Source organism: Episyrphus balteatus, chromosome 2, assembly GCF_945859705.1.
Source record: "Episyrphus balteatus chromosome 2, idEpiBalt1.1, whole genome shotgun sequence".
In the NCBI taxonomy this organism is placed as follows: Eukaryota; Metazoa; Arthropoda; class Insecta; order Diptera; family Syrphidae; genus Episyrphus; species Episyrphus balteatus.
In genome coordinates this window covers 126,502,027-126,523,228 of record NC_079135.1, presented here as the reverse complement: position 1 = coordinate 126,523,228, position 21,202 = coordinate 126,502,027, and the positions used below count along the sequence as shown (strand labels likewise).

At 33.7% G+C, this 21,202-nt stretch overlaps 2 protein-coding genes and 2 long non-coding RNA genes across 5 annotated transcripts; 1 reads left to right on the top strand and 3 right to left on the bottom strand.

Moving 5' to 3' along the window:
- Window positions 1-1,433: 1,433 nt before the first annotated feature.
- LOC129911416 (coatomer subunit beta') lies at window positions 1,434-9,089 on the bottom strand. The gene is made up of 2 exons (XM_055989214.1): window positions 8,578-9,089; window positions 1,434-4,343 (listed from the first exon to the last, which is right to left on the bottom strand). The coding sequence occupies exons 1-2, from the start codon at window positions 8,930-8,932 to the stop codon at window positions 1,897-1,899; spliced, it is 2,802 nt and encodes a 933-aa protein (XP_055845189.1). The 5' UTR covers window positions 8,933-9,089; the 3' UTR covers window positions 1,434-1,896.
- Window positions 9,090-11,305: 2,216 nt separating this feature from the next.
- Window positions 11,306-20,124, bottom strand: LOC129911412 (bifunctional arginine demethylase and lysyl-hydroxylase PSR). 2 transcript variants are annotated; one of them, XR_008771641.1, is made up of 6 exons: window positions 19,879-20,124; window positions 19,356-19,714; window positions 12,152-12,496; window positions 11,894-12,082; window positions 11,507-11,824; window positions 11,306-11,450 (listed from the first exon to the last, which is right to left on the bottom strand). XR_008771641.1 is itself a non-coding variant. In XM_055989213.1 (5 exons), exons 1-5 carry the CDS (start codon window positions 19,949-19,951, stop codon window positions 11,585-11,587), a joined length of 1,206 nt encoding a protein of 401 aa, XP_055845188.1. In that variant the 5' UTR covers window positions 19,952-20,124; the 3' UTR covers window positions 11,504-11,584. The 2 variants fall into 2 exon arrangements, 1 of the variants encoding a protein (XP_055845188.1); XM_055989213.1 differs by lacking the exon at window positions 11,306-11,450 and having other exon boundaries at window positions 11,504-11,824.
- LOC129911415 (uncharacterized) lies at window positions 13,003-13,917 on the top strand. The gene is made up of 2 exons (XR_008771643.1): window positions 13,003-13,557; window positions 13,617-13,917. It is a non-coding gene; the product is annotated as an uncharacterized LOC129911415 (long non-coding RNA).
- Window positions 15,201-19,335, bottom strand: LOC129911414 (uncharacterized). The gene is made up of 2 exons (XR_008771642.1): window positions 15,419-19,335; window positions 15,201-15,347 (listed from the first exon to the last, which is right to left on the bottom strand). It is a non-coding gene; the product is annotated as an uncharacterized LOC129911414 (long non-coding RNA).
- Window positions 20,125-21,202: the final 1,078 nt, after the last annotated feature.

Genomic DNA, 21,202 nt, shown 5'->3' with positions numbered 1-21,202 from the left:
TGAAAAATAAATTGATCGAATGGATGTATGTGCTCTTGCTCTTTTAGTAAAAGTTACTTTGAATGTTAAAGCTTTTGTAAAAAATCAGTTTAGAATATTTTTTAAAAATAAAAGAAACTTTAAATTAAAAGTAAAAAATACAAAACTTACGTACGGTTAATAATTGTTCAAAAAATATTTTGTATAGTTTTAAAAAAAGCAGAACTTTTTTTTGCCAAATACCACAGATTTATTAATAAAAATCGTTAGAACCGATTTTGAGAAAAACAAGCTTTTTCTATTTTGATCATAATGTGCCCTTAGTTATGAAAGTGGACTAAAGGTGATCTGGATCATGAGGAAAATAAAACACAGCTTAAGTCACTGCTAAGAAAAACGATTAAAACCAGCATCAAACTTATTTTTATTTTAGGTTTAAACTTTATTTAAAAGCGAAATTGCAGTAAATAGGCGTATTTATTATTCATTTTATTGTTTCAAAAATGAAATACTATTAAATTGTTTAAATAAAATTATTAAATTAATTTTCCTTGAAAACATGCAACATGTGACTTAGTCAACTTTCTTAATTGAGGCTATGAGAACAATAGTGGCGTAAACAATAAAATTCAGTTTTGAGCTACGAGAGATTTAAGAACCATGGTTTTTTAAAACAACACTTTTTTGAGTGCCATCTAGTTTTAAGTGTATCTAGCTGCATAAATCTATTTTTTGTATTAAAATAGATATATTAAGAGACCCCGTTTTTAAGAAAAACTAATTTTTGAAAAAAGTGGGTTACGCCACTATTGTTCTCATAGCCTCAATTAAGGACACATAATGTCAGGTACCATTAATTAATTGTGGCCCTAAAAAAAATTTCAATTTTCTCTCTAGGGTTTGCGTTTGTGCTGTAGCTCGAGATAGAAAAAAACATACATACACGCAGACAAGAGGACAGAATTGCGGGACCAATTTTGTTCGTATTCTCTATAATCGTAATTTCATGTCTGATTTTTATCTCGAGTTCAATTTTTGTTTGGAATCCTAATCTTACCCTATAGTACCTTTATGGCAAGCAAAAAAATCGCAACTTATATCAGAAGAATCGATGTTAAAAAGTTAGAAATAAACTGTTGACTCTCTTTGTGTGAGGCGTTTATTTTCGCTCGATTTGATTTTTAAAAGCGACAGCATCAACTGTTCTGTTAAAAAATTATATTTCACCATAACATAGTACAACAGAATTTGGCACTATTATCACAGACCAACCCACAATCTCGTTGTGAACACCATTTACCAAATTGGGTCACATTAAAAAAAAAAAAAATACATCGTACTTTTTAAAAAAGTTAAATCATAATACTTCGGATGACCTTATCCTCTGCGTGATGGCGTACTTATTTTAAGTATTATTTTTCATTTCTTAAAAAATAAAACAAATCTTAAAAATCTTATTTTTTTTAGGATTTTATTTATGTATATTTAATAATGATTGTGTTTGTTTATTACAATACATAATAATAATAATAAAATTGCAGCGTAATCTAATATGTTTTTCTTATAATTTTTTTTTTGTCATCAATTTATGATTAATATTTTATTTGGGACGCTACAAACATTTCTAATGTACTAAAAATATATTTATATAGATTATAAGAATTTTCCATGTTTTTTTTTTATTATGATAGACAATACAGAACGATGGACTTGATTAATGCCTTCTATTTATTTAAATTGAAAGAAAGAAATAAAATAAATTTGTTGCATTGCCAATCAAATTTCCCCCTACTGAAAAACTCGTGGAAAAAAAACTGCGCCAAACTAAAATATCAAACATCAGGGAGTACCTCAAATTCGATGGTTATTTTGGTAATTCTTTTGTTTTTTTTCTAGTTTGATTGCATTATTCTCGTCTTAATCATCATCGCTCAAAAACTCATCCAGATTCACATCTGTTGTATCGATATTCTCATCCAGAGTCATACCTTCAATTTCTAAATCAAGGTCATCATCTGCATTGGGATCTTCTGTGTCAGAGGAGGAAGCTTTTGCAGCAACAACTGAAGCAGCAGCAGCAACAGCAGCAGGTTCACTAGATGCAGCAGCTCCCAGAAAATCATCATTCTTTTTATGATCGGCAACTTCCACCGCCGGTTTATTGCCATCAAATATTCCCTTCTCTTCGGCCGCCTTCATTTCCTCCAATGGATTCCGATTAATATTCAATGGAACCTGAGAGGCAATCCGTGCTGGTAATGTCTGCGACTGTTCTTTTTGTAAAAATTCCTCAACCCGCAATGCATCACTCAGCCCGGGGAAGAGATTCTCATATTTGCTTGGATCGGCCAGCGATTGTCCAGCTTTCTCATTGAATTTAGCCAATTCCTCTCGCCACAATGCCACAATTTCAGGCATTTTACTTGGAATGTATGTGCGAGCAAAGAATGCAGCTTCCGGCAGACGATTTGTCTCAATGAGAATATTCAAACAGCCCGTGACATCGCCACGTAAAAATGTCGAAAGGAATGCAATATTGTGTTTACCCTGAGCAGAGCCAGCCTCTCCCAGATCCTTCAACATTTCAGCATCACCCGAACTGGTTGCGAGCAAAAGCAAACCACTAAAGTCATTTGCCTTTTGCATGCACTCTTTAACCAAAGCCATGTTATTCTTTCGCGAAGCCACATCAGCCAACGATGACCATTTCTGTGGATTCTCTGACTCACGGGCGAGTTTAAGTGCAACTTCCAATTCACCAATTTGCAAAGCCAAATCAAATCTATGGTCAGGATCAGTCGACACTTGCAATGCCTGAGATTTGAATCCTTGTTTTTCCAGGAAGTGTGCAACTCGTGTGCGATGTTCCTTGGGAATGGTTGGCAAGACTACATCGGCTCGCTCAAAATCTCTCCTCATCACAGCTGTTTGGTATTCAAGAACGCTCAATTGAAGTGAAAAACTAATAACATTCAACTCTTTGTCACCAAGGTACAATCTATTGTCCTTGGGAACATATCCGAGAAGATACATAGTCCTGTCTAAATGCGAAATGGTAACAATTTCTCCTCCGACATAGTAATTGATACGATTCACCGAGTTGGTGTATATAAAGCAATCACCCACCCAAAGACCAGTCCTCACTTGCTCGTTTACTTCCCCCAAAACATCGAAAGCCGTTTCTATGCCATCATCTTCCAAACCCTGCTTGGTCTCTATTGCTGTAGCAATAGCTCCTGTATCCACACTGAGTATGAAATATGAGTCATCTGTAGCCAAGCAAACTAAAGTTCCAGCTTCGTTCCAGAAGACATTCCTTGGCTGCACTTCGATCCGTCTCACCAACTGCAATGTTTCCCAATCGTAGAAAGCCAATCCAGATGATGTCTTCACTCCAAACAGATATCCAGCATAGATACTCTCGGCTCCATATTCCGGAGTAAAGTTCTTGCGTTCTTTAAAGTTTCTGAACAGCCTCACAGTTCCATTATTCTCCCGGATGGCATATTCATTGCTTTCGATTGCCCAAACGAATTCCTGTGCCGATCCAAAGGCTTTATTACGCAAAGCCATGGATGTGTAGATGATGTATTCGCCATCCCCGCAGACTACAACAAAACGTCCATTTGGATTGTGAGTAATGGTCTGGGGATAGATTTCACAGGCGCCCATGTCTTTGACTGCCACCGGCAATCTTTCACCATCCTTGACCTCTGTCTCATCGGATAAGGCTTTCAGATTGACTTGTTGCATTTCCGAGTGTTTGGCCCAAATGATTTTGCCACCAATCACATCCATCGACATGGCTGGCTCTTCCCGTCCAACTTTGATAATTATGGAACCTTCATCGTAGCCTAAAGCCACATTGTTGGTTCCTCGCATACAGGCAATTGTCCAGACTCTTTCGAATCCATAGTTTAGGCAAGTCTCTAGTCGGTATGTTCCTGAATGCCAGATTCTCACAGTTCCATCTTCGGATCCGGTCAAGACAATAGGAAGTTCTGGGTGAAAACAAACGGCAGAGATATTCTGAGCGTGTCCTTCGAGTGTTTGAACGCAAGTCTTATTCTGGTAATCCCAGATCTTGACCATACGATCATCGGCACCGGAAATCAAATAAGGCTTATCACCTCCGTGATAGTAATCAACGCAGTTGACACCTTTTTCATGACCTTCCAAAGTGAAATTGGCAAAATTCGAACCCAATTGCCAGACTTTGACTGTGCGATCCAACGAGGCGGAGGCAAATGTGTTGTTGTCTTTGGGATTGAATACAATTTGCATGACATAGTGCGTGTGTCCCTCAAAGACTCGTTGACAGGCCCATAGTTTTTCCCAATTCCAGAGTTTTATCAACATGTCATCTAAATTAAACACAAAATTGAGTCTATTTTGTCTAAAAGTTAATTTGAATACTAGAGTGGAGCGTTTTTGAACTTTTCTTTCAGATCACTGCATGCAATTCATGATTTATGCGTTATGGTCTTCTGAACTTATTCTGATACAGTGGAAAATTAATTAGTAACGTTTTCCTAAATCCCCCATAAACGACGTTATAATTTAAAAGAAGTCCTCAGTAATGGTCCTTCATATCTCTTAAAGTTCTAATAGTTTCTAATAAACATACATTCTAACAGATTGTAAAAGAAAGTTTTTCAAGGCGGGATTTTATACAATTTAAAAAATCTCAATTTTTGCAAAAATGTGCATTTTTCGGAGCCTTCCCAATTTTGTTTTTTTTTTCCATTGACGACTCAAAATAGGGGATCAGATTTTATCCCAGAGACCATCAAGTATAAGTTTTGAGCAGTACGTAGTGGATTTTAAAATTCAATTCAATTCTTTGTTGTGGACTATTGTAAGATAATGTTGTGGAATACTGTAAGACAATGTATTTTATGCAGTGCGTTTCATATCTTTAACCCACTTCAAAAATCGTAAAATTTTTATGTCGTTTATACACAATTAAAAAACAAATTATATGAAGTAATAGTAATGGTCAGGACAGCTTATAAAAATAGCAAATCAATTTCAAAAATATTACAAGAGTATTTTAATTTCTCAATAATACACCAAAAAATTAATTCAAGTGTTTTAAAAGAATAACCCATGACTTAAACCGGCATTAAAAATAAATAAAAAACGCAAACAAATAATTGATTTGGGAACCTTTGGCAAGAATGAAGTCAAAACTGTTTTTTTAATTAGATTTTACCAAGTTTGACAAAAGTTCTGGCTCAATTTAAGACATTTGAGCTCTGCATACAGCTTTGCATATATTCTCCTAACGAGGACTCCCCAAAGATTTTCAATAATGTTTACATCGGGAGAGCATGCTGGCCAGTTCATTTAATTAATTTAATTTATTTCCAACCAATAAATTGTTTCTCTACTATATGGATTCTGGCATTGTCCTGCTAAAAAAAAATCAAAGTTTGGTCACGGTAATTAGGGAAAAAGAGTACTAAACTGTGTCGGAATACTAAATCATAATCTTTGCGGTTCTTTTCGATGAAGTGAATTACATTTCGAGGCACCCCTTTGAAGAGAAAGCGCCCCACATCATCACCGAGCCGCCACCAAAACCTCGCTTATGGAAATATTGCGGTTATTTCCGTAAGATTCCGTAGATTAAGAATGGAGCTTCGGATACACGACTTCAGAAAAGGAAGTGATTGGTACAAGTAGAGTTCTAATTAGACGAAATTTTGTATCTTGAGGTTTAAGAATTAGATATATCACAGTTTTCTTAAGTTTCCATAAATACAAGCAATGAAAGAGTTTATATGGTCTCTGCAAGAAAGATCCCTAGAGATTTTGAATCCAAGAGTGGTCACGGAGTTTACAAATCTGACATGAACAATATTCGACATAAAGGTAAATCTCCATAGTTGTAGGCCTTCTTAGAAATTAATAATGCTTGACTTTTTCCATGATTAGACCGTTTTCCTTAGCCCAGTTATAGATCCTCTGAAGATCTTCATTTACGCTAAAGATAAGATCTTCTATTAGTACAATTCTAAACGATAGGTAAATTTGTATATCATCTGCATACAAATGAAAAGAAACGTGCTCACAAACATAAGGCAAATCATTGATATATGCACAAAATAAAAACCCATATTCAAGAACGTACTTGATGTTCTGTTACTCAAATAACTACTAACAAGAGAAACAGCAGATTTCGAAAATTTAAAATAGTGCTAAAGCTTTTGAAAAAGCACTCTATGATCATTGATCAACTTTGTCCAAAGCTTTAGAAAAGTCCAATAGGCAAAGTATTGAGATTTTTTTTTATAATTTGCGCGCACTAAAGGGGTTCTGGGTACCCTTACTATGTATATAAACACAGTACGAGCTTTAGGGAAAGTGGGAAGGATTTAAAAGAAGATGCCGATGCACATTAGTTTTAAAGTTCTGAACATTAAAGTGAGAGGGAAAAACTGAGACGGGTAATGCATTCCACATTCTCGTAGTACGACTAAAGAAAGAATCTCTATACTTGACGGTACGTCCGAAATTTGACTCTAGTGTAAACTGATGGGCATTCCTTGAACTACGAGTATTACGTTTGAATTGTTTAAGGGGAGGAATGCATCTAGCTATTTCGTTTGAACATTAAAAAAAATACCTATAAAATAAAAACTGCTCAAGAGATGGGATTGTATCTAAAATGGACCTGTAACCTATCATTTTAAAAGCTCTATTTTGGATTCCTTCCAAAATAACTCAAGTGGGTCTTAGGAGCACCTGCCCAGATATGGGAATTGTACTCGCGCCTTGGACGAATGCATGATTTATAAATTATAGCTAGATCAGAAGTTGTGAAGAATTTCTTACATCTTCGAAGGAAACCTAAGCATTTCGCAGGGTTTTTAGCGACATCGAATATGTGCTCATTCCACAGGAGGTGGTTTGTAATGGACATTCCTAGAATCGAAAGCTGTTCAGTTTCCTTGATGCAAGTACCACTCATGGATAGTGGCAAAGGGGGAGGGTTTCGTTTTAGTGATAGTAAGAAGCATTGTGTTTTAGGAATGCATTCGAGATTAGAATTTAATGAGCTTATCATATTTGGCCGTTGAAGATCCACATCCGAAGAACATGGGTGTGAATCCTCAAACGAATATGAAAAGCTTAATCATCAGCTAAACAATTGAGTGGATTAGAAGTTTCAGAAAACAAATCATTCATAAAAATGAGGAAGACAGTTGGAGACAAAACGGAGCCCTGGGGCACACCACCGTTTATATTATGGCTTTCAGACTTGAATTGAACAATTCGAAAGGTAATTTCTAATCCAACGAAGAAGAAATTCATCAATACCGAATGGAAGCATTATCGATAAGAGTGCTTGATGCCAAACTATATTAAATGCTTTTGAAATATCAAGTGCAATAATCTTGTCTTTATCGTATTTGAGTCTTATATGTCCTCTAAAACCTTAACAGTTTCTGTAGAGCACGTATGATTAGCTCTCAATCCTGATTGATAAGAGGACAGATAACACTGGTTAACAAAATTAAACTTTTTTTTTGTTGCCGAAACATAAATATACTTTTCTGGAGGTTTTCGGTGTGCTTTTTTTTTGTTGCCGAAACAAAAATATAGGTACTTTTCTGGAGGTTTTCGTTCTGCTGAACTCGAATCCGAAGTCAAAAAAAATTAATCAGCTCCCGTTTTTGAAATATTACCCTTAGAAAATGCAGTACTACTTATTCTTTTATATAAGGAAAATTGTTTGAGCATATTTAGTAACGGTTTTTAAAACTATTTTCCACCTTTTTAAATCTGTTTAAATCTTTCCGATATCTTTTTTACTGCCCGAGATATCCCCAGTTGTTTGGTATTTTTATAATTTTTATAACGTCATTATCTCCTTTGTGATGTATTAAGCCAAACCCACTTACTTCATTTTAAGATATCTCGGGCAATACAAAATACATATATTGAAAAGATTTAAACAGGTATCGAAAGATGGAAAACAGTTCTTATAGACAACGGTACTAAATAAACAATTTTCCATATACAAAAGAATAAGGTCCGAAGAACTCAAAAAAACATTTTTTTGCATTTTCTAACGGTAATATCTCAAAAACGGGAGCTGATTGGTTGTTTCTGACTTCGGATTCGAATTCAGCACACCGAAAACCTCTAGAAAAGTATATTTTTGGTTCGGCAACAAAACTTTTGTAAACCAGTGTAATCTTTTCGATGTGAGATGGTCCATCATTTGCATAGTTAAGATTTTTTCGAGGACATTAGACATGCACGGTGCTTATTGGACGGTAGTCGGCTGGTTCCGTTGGTGTGGACTTTTTCGTCACAGGAGTTATACTGACTGCTTAGGGGAAATATAACAACAACACAGTGATTGTAAACATGAAAAAGAATAAAGTCAATTCAGAGCGATTCTGAAAACTAACAAAATGTCGATTTCTGTGAAAAACGAGCATTCTTCAGAGGCTTCCCGATTTTTAATTTTCCACTGTCGAATAAAAAAAAAGTATCAGAATAAGTTCAGAAGACCATAAACACATAAACCATGATCTGAAAGAAAAGTCCGAAAATGCTCCACTCTATTTTGAACACACTTACCACTGCTGGTGAGGACTAAAGGTTGAGTTGGATGCACAGCAATGCATCGAATGTAATCGGAGTGTGCTTCAAATGAATGCACCTTCTCCAAAGTGTTATAATTGAATATTCTTATTTGCATATCATCCGAACCGGTGATTAGCCAATTTTTGCGGGCGACAAATCGCCCCGAGCGCACTGGAACATCGCATACTTCGAAATCTTTGACCAATTGTTGGTTTTCATAATTCATGATGTGTACGTGGCCATTGTATAGGGCGCACAACATCCACGGCTCGGCTGGATGTATATCAACACATTTAACACGATCCGAACGCGATGTAAGGCGTCTTTTGATGTCCAATTTTAGTGGCATGGTGTAGTTTATAGTTTTGGTTGTGTTTTTCAATAAAATTTCTTATTAAAATGTTTAGTTTTTTATATGAAAATTTTACACACAATTGATAACAATACAAAAAAAAAATTATTTCAATTCATGTAGAAAAAGATGTCTGACTCGACTTGCTTTTAAAATGGAAATGTCAAATGACGAATTTTTGACAACTGTGTTTTTTGATAGGTTGGAGGTTCTAGTACAATGTAGAGTTGTAATAGATTTTTTGGAATGGCTACATTCAGTGTGAAATGTAATGGAAAAATAAAATTTTTTGTGGAACTTATTTTAAAAGTAGCCAGTTGTACAAATATTTAATCCGCAACTTTTATCTTCTGAAATCGGTGTTAAAGGTGCAGTTTAGCACTGGTTCAAGGTTAATTTATATTAAAATAGTTAAAAACTTGATCCACATCTAATCCACCGAAATCGGAGAGTTAAATTCCTGAACCGAAGCGAACCAACGTTTGTACAACTAGTCCTTACAAAAAAAAAAAAAAACTAGGTGGAGCCAAAGGTCACTACTTAACCTTGACAATTTAGCTTTCATAAGGTTCAATGCAAGCTGTTCACAAATCACTTTGGGGCAGTTAAGCCTAGTACGCAGTCTTTAAAAAGCCTTTCTTTCACCTATGTTCTGCATTTCACTTTTTGCGAATTCACTTGCCAAAAATGAAATTAGATGTTTTGCATTTCACACACTTACATTTTCTAATCGAAATCAATTCTTAATTTGTAGGCAAAATATTATGAGATGAGTATTGTTTTTTAATGTGTATTTGTTATTAATTCAAATTTGGTTTGAAAATTTATTTCCTGATGTTTTTTCTTGAATTTTGTGATATGTATTTTTATTATATTGGCTTTAAAGCCTAGTACGCTGCTGATGCGAAACGAAATTTTGAATACAAAATTTCGTTAATGAAATCTTGAACGAAATTAAATTTGTTTTGTTTTTGCTTTAAAACTTATTTTCTGATGTTTTCTCTTGAATTTTTTGATTTATATTTCTATTATTTTTACTTTGCTATAATACCTGATGGTATTTTTTCGTTAACATGTCCGCTGTTGACTTTGGAGACTTCAAAATTTTTCGTTTCACTTCAGCAGCGTACTAGGTTTCATTACGCAGCTCTAGCGAAAAATTGGAGAGTTTTCACTCATTTGTCACTTACTTTTTTCTGTCCTGTGCATTTTTCTAGACTCCAAGAGCAGTGTTGACGGTTTTTTTTCTAATTCATTTATTTCTTCCTTTAAAAATTATTTTCTGTTGATTTTTCTTGATTTTAAATTAATTTTAAATTTTTTTATTTTGACTTTGACAGAATACTCGAAGATATTTTTTCGGTAGCATTTTCGTTTTCGACTTGAACATTTTTCGTTTCGCATCAGCAGCGTACTAGGCTTAATATAATACTAGATGATCTTTTCATGCTAATATCTAATATATTCGCTGTTGACATTGGAGACTCAATTCCGATTTCACAAACAGGCTTTTAAACTCTCAAATGACGTCTTTTTATGGAACAAACGTCTTTTTAAGATGTAAAAGTCTGATTAATATCAAATTGGCCATTAAACATTTTTCGTTTCGCTTCAGCTGCGTACTAGGGGGGCAGTAAAGTTCTATTTCTAAATTGTTCCGCTTTTTGATATTTGTTCCTAGAAAATGGAAAAGAGTTCTGTAATATATTCCATAACTCAGATTCCGATGAAGGGCATTGATCCCTTCTATCCAGCACGTCCCCCTCCCACATTTACTCTGCTAGGTTTATATCCGGCTGCTATATAATGACTTGACGGATTTCTTCATCTTATTTTTGTTTGACACTCCTATTACGGTTGTCAACTATCAATTAATAGTTGTTAAAAAATAAAATTAGGACGAAATTTATTTCTAATTTGCAAAAAAAATTAAAACAAAGAATGATGACGGTTGTCATGTAATTTTGAAATGTAATTGAGAAATTCCTTTAAAAAATGACCAGTTTTCCCTCTGATAAGATTTTAAAACACAAAATTACAGTATTTATCAACTATCAATTGATAGTTGACAATCGTAGTAGGGGTGAGATAATCCTGGAATAATCTGGACCTATGTTTAGAGTTGTTATCCTGTTGACTTAAGTCAAATCTCACACTTCAACTTGAAGAGAAACAACCGCTGAACATTACAAAGCGGGCTCAATGCTTGATACAGTCCGGTAGCATATTTTGTTCAGCGCCGGGCCGATCGAAAACCGTATTTTTATTATTCAGCGAAACAAATTAGTATGCTGCGTTCCAGGTTGAAAACAATTCTTTCGAAAACTAGTTTTTTTTTTAATAAAGTTCTCATTTTCTATTAAATAATACATATATATTTTGTCATTTCGTATTAAATTACAAGTCATTAACAATTTAAAAATAATAATTTGGAAAACGATTTTCATTTTGTTAATCAGTAATGTTTGATATTTTCTGTACTTTTTTTTTCTCTTTTTGATTTCATACTAAGATTCTGATTTAAAAAAAAAATATTTATTTATAACGGTAAATGGAAAAAGGGATACGAACTTAGGAAATGTATAATTTTTGAAAATTCGAAGGGAACGCCGCACAACAATTATATTGGCCGCCCTTTGTAATTGATGATCAAGAACGTGAAGACATCATTCCGCCACCACTAGTTCCTCCCATACGTCGCTTCTTCTTCTTTTTGGCAGTGAGACTTTCTTGACCACTGTCCGTATTCGAACAGCTGTCGCTATCGTCATCGCTCGACGATGAAGATGACGACGATGAACTAGAATTGCTAGAACTGTCCGAAGCGAATCCAGTGCTCTGATCGATATTTATATTTTCGGCCATTTTAGCTAGTTCAGGTTCAACTTCCTTTTTATTTAAAAATACAAAATTGAAATAAAAACTTTCAATAGATGCTTGTATTTATTTTCAACCTACCCTGAGTATACGTAACCATTTGCGAGACAATTTTGGACGTCCACGTACAGTTTTATGCCACACAATTGGGAAATTGGTCTTGCTGCAGAAATTCTGTGTGACAGCTACAGTATCGTCGAGATTTAGAACAACATGCCACCAGCCGCCAGGCACAAAAACGGTCTCTCCCGGGCCTTGCAGAATTTCTATCTAAAATAGATTTTCAATTAAAATTCTTACATTTAGAAAAAGTAAATTTTAAAAAAAAATTATTCTTACTGGAGCATATTCTTTTGGCCAATCGGGCCTCTTTGTCTTTGGATAGATAACACTGAACCAGGTTATTGCCTCATCACGCTGTTTGCCACCAACAGATCCTTGAACTTTTAATAATTCCTTTGGTGTATTGGTTGGGAAGAGGCACCATCTCTTGTGGCCAAAAACAAGTGCATTCCAGGCACTTGTCCCAAGTGGGTCTATGTGGATTCCCGTCCCCGAACGAGCTGGTCCCATTACAAACCACCGATACGGTGGACGACGATCCTCTCCCGAATACTTGAAGAGATCATCTTGAAAATACTTTGGAATTGTGTAGTCATCAAGGAGCTTTTTTCTACGATGATGCTAAAAGAAACAAATAAGTATATAAATAAATAAACAAATCTGTATTATTTTAGGTTTCTGAGAATAAGAAGATTTTGTATAATTTATAAACAAAAATACATACATAGATGTAAACATTCCCACGTGAACCCTAGATCAAGGGAAATAATCTCATCGAGGATGTTTATTGTTTATCTCATTTTAAGCTGAAGCTACGTTAGTTTAAATGACAACAAAATGTGTCACAGATAGGCCCTGAATGAAGTTGCATTGAAGTGGTAGTTATTCGTATATAAACGAATGTTCGAAGTAGATCAGTACATTGAACAAATTCTTAGCTTTGCTGTCCAATAATTTTTTTGTTTTTTAGGAAATAATGCACCAAAGCAAACTTTTCTATCGGCCGATACTTAATCGTCCCTAATGGGAACTTTCATACATTTTCATACTTATTAACTAGCGGCCGATAGAAAGTCTCTTGTGTGCGGGGGGCGCCCTAAATCAAAATAAATTATTTAATATTTATTTTGACCTAAGAAAACTATTCTTTTGCGAAAACGAAATAAACACCAAAAAAGAAACCTTAAAACCTGACAAAATAATGCTTCTTTCATCCACCTTGAAGTGAAAAGTAAAACAACATGGGCTTTTGCTGTAAAAAAGCTAAGAAAATAATTAATTTTATTTAAAAAATATAAACCTGGAAATATAAAAAAGAAACAAATTAAATTAATTAAATATAACAATCAAATACATGGTTATAATAATAACCACATAATAAAACACGTTACATAAAAAATTCCACAACAAATTCTTATATTGCTTCATTTTTCTCCATAACTTCCACATTTTCAATTTTATCCACTGTAAACCTAAATTAAAATTCTGAAAATAAAAAAAAAAAAAACAAAGCAATCAATATTAAAAAAAAGTCAATAAAAAAATATTATAAAATCTAAAAATCAATCAAAATTTATACGAACTGAAAAATGAACCCTTCTCCTCTCCCGTCTCCTGGACAATTGGAAGGATGTCCTCCTGGTCATTATAATTTGCTCGTCCGGAACATATATAATTCCCAGGTTTGGCTAAAATTTATATAAATATATAAATTCAAGATTAAACAAAAAATATTTTTCAGCTTACAAATACGTGGGGTCCATCTCCAATGGCTTCCACGGGAAGAAGCTGTGGCAAAGCTGGAATGGGAACTTGTTGTCCCTTTAAACAAATATTTAAAAATTTATTATATTTATAACAAAAAAATTATATTTTCAGCTTACCAAATCATCCTGCCTACGAAACCATGTTCTTGGATTTGACCATGTCCCGCTGCCAAACTAAAACAAAATTCATATATTTATTAAAGGTTTAACAATTTAAACTTTAAAACTCACATTCCTGAAGAATGCAACATCAATTAAATTTTGCATTATTTTCTATTTTCTTTTTTTTTTTTCTTTGAAAAATTTTTTTTTTTGGAGTTCTTTAGCTTCGAATTTTTTCAGTCGATCGACACTAAAATTTCTCGTAATTTCATTGCTTAGGTAAACTTTTTTGCAATAAGTGACTGGGAATTATAAAGCTGGATTGAATCTTTGCTAATCAAATTGAATGAAAATAAAATTTGGTTTGGTTTCTTACTAAACATATTGGACAGTTGACAGATGACACAACAGTTGGCAGGTGACAAGTGACAGATAACATGACAGGTGACAGATGACATGGTAGGTGACATGACAGGTGACAGATGACATGGTAGGTGACATGACAGGTGAAAGATGACATGGTAGGTGACATGACAGGTGACAGATGACATGGCAGGTGGTAGATGACATGGCAGGTGGCAGATGACATGACAGGTGACAGATTATATGGTAGGTGACAGATGACGTGACAGGTGACAGATGACATGACAGGTGACAGATGACATGACAGGTGACAGATGATATGGCAGGTGACAGATGACATGGCAGGTGGTAGATGACATGACAAGTTACAGATGACATGGCAGGTGGTAGATGACATGGCAGGTGGCAGATGACATGGTAGGGACAGATGACATGACAGGTGACAGATGATATAGTAGGTGACAGATGACATGACAGATGACTTGATAGGTGACATGACAGGTGACATTTGTCATGTCATCTATCAAGTCATCTGTCATGTCATCTGTCACCTACCAAATCATCTGTCACCTGTCATGTCAACTGCCACCTGCCATGTCATCTACCACCTGCCATGTCATCTGTCACTTGTCATGTCATCTACCACCTGCCATGTCATCTGTCACCTGCCATATCATCTGTCACCTGTCATGTCATCTGTCACCTGTCATGTCATCTGTCACCTACCATATAATCTGTCACCTGTCATGTCACCTACCATGTCATCTGTCATGTTATCTGTCACCTACCATGTCATCTGTCACCTGACACTTGTCATCTGTCACTTGTCATGTCACCTGCCAACTGTTATGTGTCATCTGTCAACTGTCCAATATGTTTAGTAAGAAACCAAACCAAATTTTATTTTCATTCAATTTGATAAGCAAAGTTCAATCCAGCTTTATAATTCCCAGTCACTTATTGCAAAAAAGTTTACTTAAGCAATGAAATTACGAGAAATTTTAGTGTCGATCGACTGAAAAAATTCGAAGCTAAAGAACTCAAAAAAAAAAATATTTCAAAGAAAAAAAAAGAAAATAGAAAATAATGCAAAATTTAATTGATGTTGCATTCTTCAGGAATGTGAGCTTTAATGTTTAAATTGTTAAACCTTTAATAAATATATGAATTTTGTTTTAGTTTGGCAGCGGGATATGGTCAAATCCAAGAACATGGTTTCGTAGGCAAAATGATTTGGTAAGCTGAAAATATATTTTTTTTGTTATAAATATAATAAATTATCAAATATTGGTTTAAAGGGACAACAAGTTACCATTCCAGCTTTGCCACAACTTCTTCTCGTGGAAGCCATTGGAGATGGACCCCACGTATTTGTAAGTTGAAAAATATTTTGTTGTTTAATCTTAAATTTATATATTTATGTATATAAATTTTAGCCAAACCTGGGATTTATATATGTTCCGGACGAGCATATTATAATGACCAGGAGGACATCCATCCAATTGTCCAGGAGACGGGAGAGGAGAAGGGTTCATTTTTCGGTTCGTATGAATTTTGATTGATTTTTATATTTTATAATATTTTTTTATTGACATTTTTTAATATTGACTGCTTTGTTTTTGTTTTTTTACTTTCAGAATTTTAATTTAGATTTACAGTGGATAAAATTGAAAATGTGGAAGTTATGGAGAAAAATGAAGCAATATAAGAATTTGTTGTGGAATTTTTTATGTAACGTGTTTTATTATGTGGTTATTATTATAACCATGTATTTGATTGTTATATTTAATTAATTTAATTTGTTTTTTTTTTATATTTCCAGGTTTATATTTTTTAAATAAAATTAAATATTTTCTTTGCTTTTTTTACAGCAAAAGCCATGTTGTTTTACTTTTCACTTCAAGGTGGATGAAAGAAGCATTATTTCGTCAGGTTTTAAGGTTTCTTTTTTGGTGTTTATTTAGTTCTCGGAAAATAAATAATAATTAATTTATATAGATTTAGGGCGCCCCCGTAGAATTTCTATCGGCCGATAGTTAATAAGTATGAAAATGTATGAAAGTTCCCATTAGGGACTATTAAGTATCGGCCGATAGAAAAGTTTGCTTTGGTGTATTATTCCCTAAAAAAAAACAAAATAATGGGCCGAGTGTGCGCACTTTGGAAGCCCAACTCAAGTTTAGAGGACATAAGGCGATGTAAAATGTTGTATGAGAGTGATGATTGATATAATAATTCCATAATAAAAACTTGAGGGCATTCCTTCAAAATCACCATATTAGACAAAAAATATGTATATGTTCATAAGATTATGCTAAATTAATCCCTTTTTTGTCTTATAGGACTGCAACGATAAAATATAAGTCGAAATTGATACTGAATGGTTTGGTGTGCTTTATTGGCCGTTGACCCTGACCATTGAGTTTGAAGAAAAATAGGAGCAGAGAACTGAAGATGCTTTCTTGAAGCACTCCAAATTGTAACTCGTCGGTAAGCCCTGTAGGTATTTTAACTTTGTTTGTAATACATAGTTGTACTTGTCTATGGTCCTACCCTCGTAGATTTCAGGGACTCCTCGGTTACTCTAATTTTTTAAAATGTTTCTTCAAAGTAACCAATACCAGTGAAAAATTACTGGACAGCAAAACTAAGAATTTGTTCAATGTACTGATCTACCTTACAAAGATTAAGTTTATATACGAATAATTACCCCTTGAATTCAACTTCATTCAGGGCTCCTACCCAACAACCTACATAAAAGTAGGTATGTAAAATTGATTCGGTCATTTCAAAAACCACTTAAGTCCAACAATTTTCATTTTTCAGGAACCAATAAAAACTGTTTCATGCTCAAGCCAACGAATCTCAAAGGAGTTTTTTAAGCTTAATTTAGTATTTGAGTTGTTAGAAACTGATGTGTAAAATAACAGTTTTATTTTATTAGAAATAAAGAAAAACCCCGAAAAACTGTTTTGCACTTAAAGTGGTTTTAGCAAGGAATAGCTTATGTGGTATATACAGTGGTGGTCATATTTTTAAGGACAGTGAGGTTTTAAAATGTCTTGGCTTTTCTAAAAATGAATTGTAAAGAAATTAAATAAATTTATACTTTTTTTTTAAAACACATTGTAGAGGTAATCAGGGGTGAGATTCTGTATGGCGAAAACGAACAAACGTTTTCGTGTGTGCGAAAGGTTTGATTCATATAACTTGAAAAACGAAAGAATTTGTTCTGTATCTGTCACAAATTTTCTTTCGTTTTTCAAAAACGAACGATCGTTTTCGTTTCGTTTTTTATAAAATGTACCCCCAGATATTAAAAATAAACTTCAACATCATTCACACAAATTGTAAAAAAAATCAAGAAATCAAAATCTTTTTCAAATTTATCGGGACACTGATTTAGTTCCCTGGAAAATGATCAGAATTTTTACTAATTTTTGAATGTTTCTGTTTTTCATTCTTTATATGTGCTTAGTATTTAGCCACATTGGCACATTTCGCAAAACAGATTGACATCTACCAGGCATACACCCAAAAACCCTCCACAGATTTCAACTAATCTCTCCTTACCATGTTTTCTGAAACTCGTCTTGATTTCTGTTTTTTTTTTTTTCTTTTCCAATACGCTCTTGATTTGATTTCCACAAGCTCTTAATGGAATTTTAATACAAAAAAAAAATAATATCAGTTTTTTTCAGACTGAACAAAGCTGTTTAAACTCTTTGCCATATGCATTGGATCATTATCCTTTTTTAAAATCCATCTAAAAGGCATATTGTTGTATGTGTTTTACCAATTCTTTGTAAATTCTTATTGATATTGTTAATTAGGCTCTTTTGGTTTTTTTTTGGTTTTTGAATGGGAATAAAAATAAAAGACTTTATTCCACTCTTTTACCCAACGTTTCGTAAGAATTCCTTACTTCTTCAGGGTATTTTTTCACGTTGGGTGAATGAGTGGAATAGTCTTTTGTTTTTATTCAAAGTCAAAAACCAAAAAGACCAAAAGAGCCTAATTAACAATATCTAAAAGGCATATTATTCTTGGCATACGGCAAGAAGGCACTCCGCCATATAGGTACCAACGACGTACAATTTTGCATTCATTGTATCTTTTATAAAAAAAAAAAATGGACCTTCTTCAGCAAAGAAAAATGCGTTCCTCATTTTAAGGGCAATGTAACTAGATTCCCATAAATAATTGACAGATAACGGTAGTTTATTTTAAATTACATAATTTCCATAACTAATTTAAGTCTTCATAACTAAGAGCCAAAAATAGCACTTTCATAAAACTACGATGATACTGAAAATCTTATACTGTCTTTAAAAACATGACCACCATTGTAATTTAACCAATATAATCTCTTTTCGTGTTTTGCAATGTCTTATAATTGAAAATTATTCTTTGAAAAATATTTATTTAAATGTCACATTAAGGTTCTCTAAATTTTGCGAATTTTTATTTCAACTGCCTAGTTTCCCGGTATATCAAAGGAAATGAAGTTGTACGTTGAATCCGGGAGAGGAAGAGAGTCAAATAAAAATCTAATAAAATTTAAGAAAATTGTTCACAGTGTTTCCAACCGGACGGTGGCTATCCAACTGCATGTCTCAAATAAGGACCACCCTAATATCACATGTACATATTTATTTTGCATATTTCATTATTTTAAGGTCGATAATCATATTCTCTCTTATTTGGGTTGGGTAACCAACGAAAAGAAATCTGGTCTATTTGTAATAATTCCTCTATATTTCTGGCAAATATTATCCAAATTGAAGACTTGAATATTGTTGAAACAATTAGCATGATGCAAATTTTAATTTTAGCCAGAAGTTATGTAACTACACCTGCCATCAAACAGTGCATGCAAAAATCTGTTAAGTCCCTGGACTTAAGTTGTTTTAGACATAATCATTATAATTTGAAGGGGAAGGAATTAGTTATCTTGTCTGCTTTTTACCCACAATACGCATCTATCTTTGAGGAACGATTTTCAGCAAAAAAAAAAAAACTATTTTGAAAAAAAATATGGTTTTGGCAATGACCGATTCAATTGTAATGGGAGCTAGATAAAACGCAAAACAAAATATCTTAAGATAGCAGAGCACTTCTTGTACCCCTACAGTAATTCCCTAGTACCTATAAATTCTAAGGTGCCTAGTTAATTATATTAATGAAACCTACATTAATTTAATACAAATTGTTGGTATAACTTTATAGTTATAATAAAAAAGTCTCACCTCTCCGAAACTGCTATCGAATATATAAAGTGGACTATCATCTAAAGTCGTCTTCATATATTCCACATAATATTTCATTTTCATCTTGACACTGTAACCTTCATTGTCTTCGCCGCATTTGAACTTCTGATTGCGATACTTCTTCACAAGTCTATTCATTGTCCATTTCTCTTGGGCCTTCCACCCTTCTTGAGTGCTCGTAATTACCACAGGCAAATATGGTTTTTCATAGCGTTCAATGAACGTCTGGCAATCCACACAATTTTCATCGATTCGATCGACATTATCGGTAAATTGAGTGAATTGTTCGAAGCGATCGGCATAGCGAAGTGCAGTCCAAGATTCTTTATCGTTTAGTTCTAAGAATACATTAAATAAAAAGATAAAAAATGCATATACACATTCATGATTTTTGTTTGTTCAAAAAAATTGTTTCTAGGTTAACCCCAACGGAGCACTAGCACCACCCCATTCAATTGAAAGAAAATGCAATAAATTTTTTTGTTTGTGACACTCTTCTTACCTGGACGTGCTTTTCTTTTAACTTCGCGTAGTCTTTTTCGTGAGCGGCGTGGCAATTTAAATTCATCGGACATTTTTACTTAATTGTTATTAATAAATTAGCTAATATAAACTGAATAATTTAACACTTAAAATTAGTTTTTTTTCGTTAGATAAAAAATTATATTCCAAAGAAAATCTAGTTGCACAGTCAAGATGAAAATGAAAAATGTCTTTTGACGGTTTTGGCATGCAGTTGTGTGCGTGCAGTTCAACAAATGAGCAATGGCGGCGGTTAAAAGGTGCTGCCAGAAATGCTTTTTTTTAATTCATTGAAAATGAGTGTGTTCAAGGTTGCAAGAAATCATAATTATTTTATTTGAAAATCGGTTGAGCCATTTACACGAGTGAAAATTTGCAACGGTGTAAACTCTTGGCAAACTGTGTAAAATGGCAAATATGGTAAACACCCAACTAACATTTTAGCTTCCGAGTTTTGAGACCAAAGGGCTATTCGCACCTATAAGGCTGGTATACTACCCACAGTAAGAAATTATCAGTAAACGCTGATATTTATACTTCTAAGAAACGTCTTAGGAGTATCTTATAGTGGGATTATAGGTGTGAAGAGAAAATTATCTATAAGCACACTATAATGAAGTTGAGAAGCGTTTAATCCTATAGGAATCTACAATAAAGAAGCTTCTTATCATGAAAACAATTTTATTTACAGGTGTACAAAATGTAGCATCTGGAAAGGTTTATAGAAGGCATGATACTCAACTTCTCGATTTTTGTGTATAGGACGCAAAAAAACGGTACTCTTCACCATTTAACGAAATTCTTTGGATAAGTGCGTTGGTTTTCAGTTTTCTTTTTCAGTAATTAGTTTATTATACAAAAAATGTTAAATATTAATTTTGACAAAAGACCAGCTCAAGGATGTGCTGTCTCTTGCCATGGCCATATGAAAATTTTTGTTTGCATCCAACATGGATGTAATGGCCTTCCCACTTCGGAGTTAAAATAAAAAAAAAAACAAAAGCAACATTTTTGACAGACAGCTGCCAAAAGTATATGTACAGTGGTGCCAAATGTTTGCATGGATTTCAAAAATCCCGATGTCGTTTTTTTGCACAAAATCTATATAGATAAACAAAAAAACACACCTAATGTGTATTTGTTTATAAAAATGAACATTAAAATAAAATTTTTTATATTCAAAATAATTTCTTTTGTTTCATTTAATTTTTAATTTTTTCCTCCCTCTTGGTGAATATTGAATAGCCCTATTATCATTGACCTATTATATATGGACTGCCAGGACCAGGTTCAAGCTATGGTGG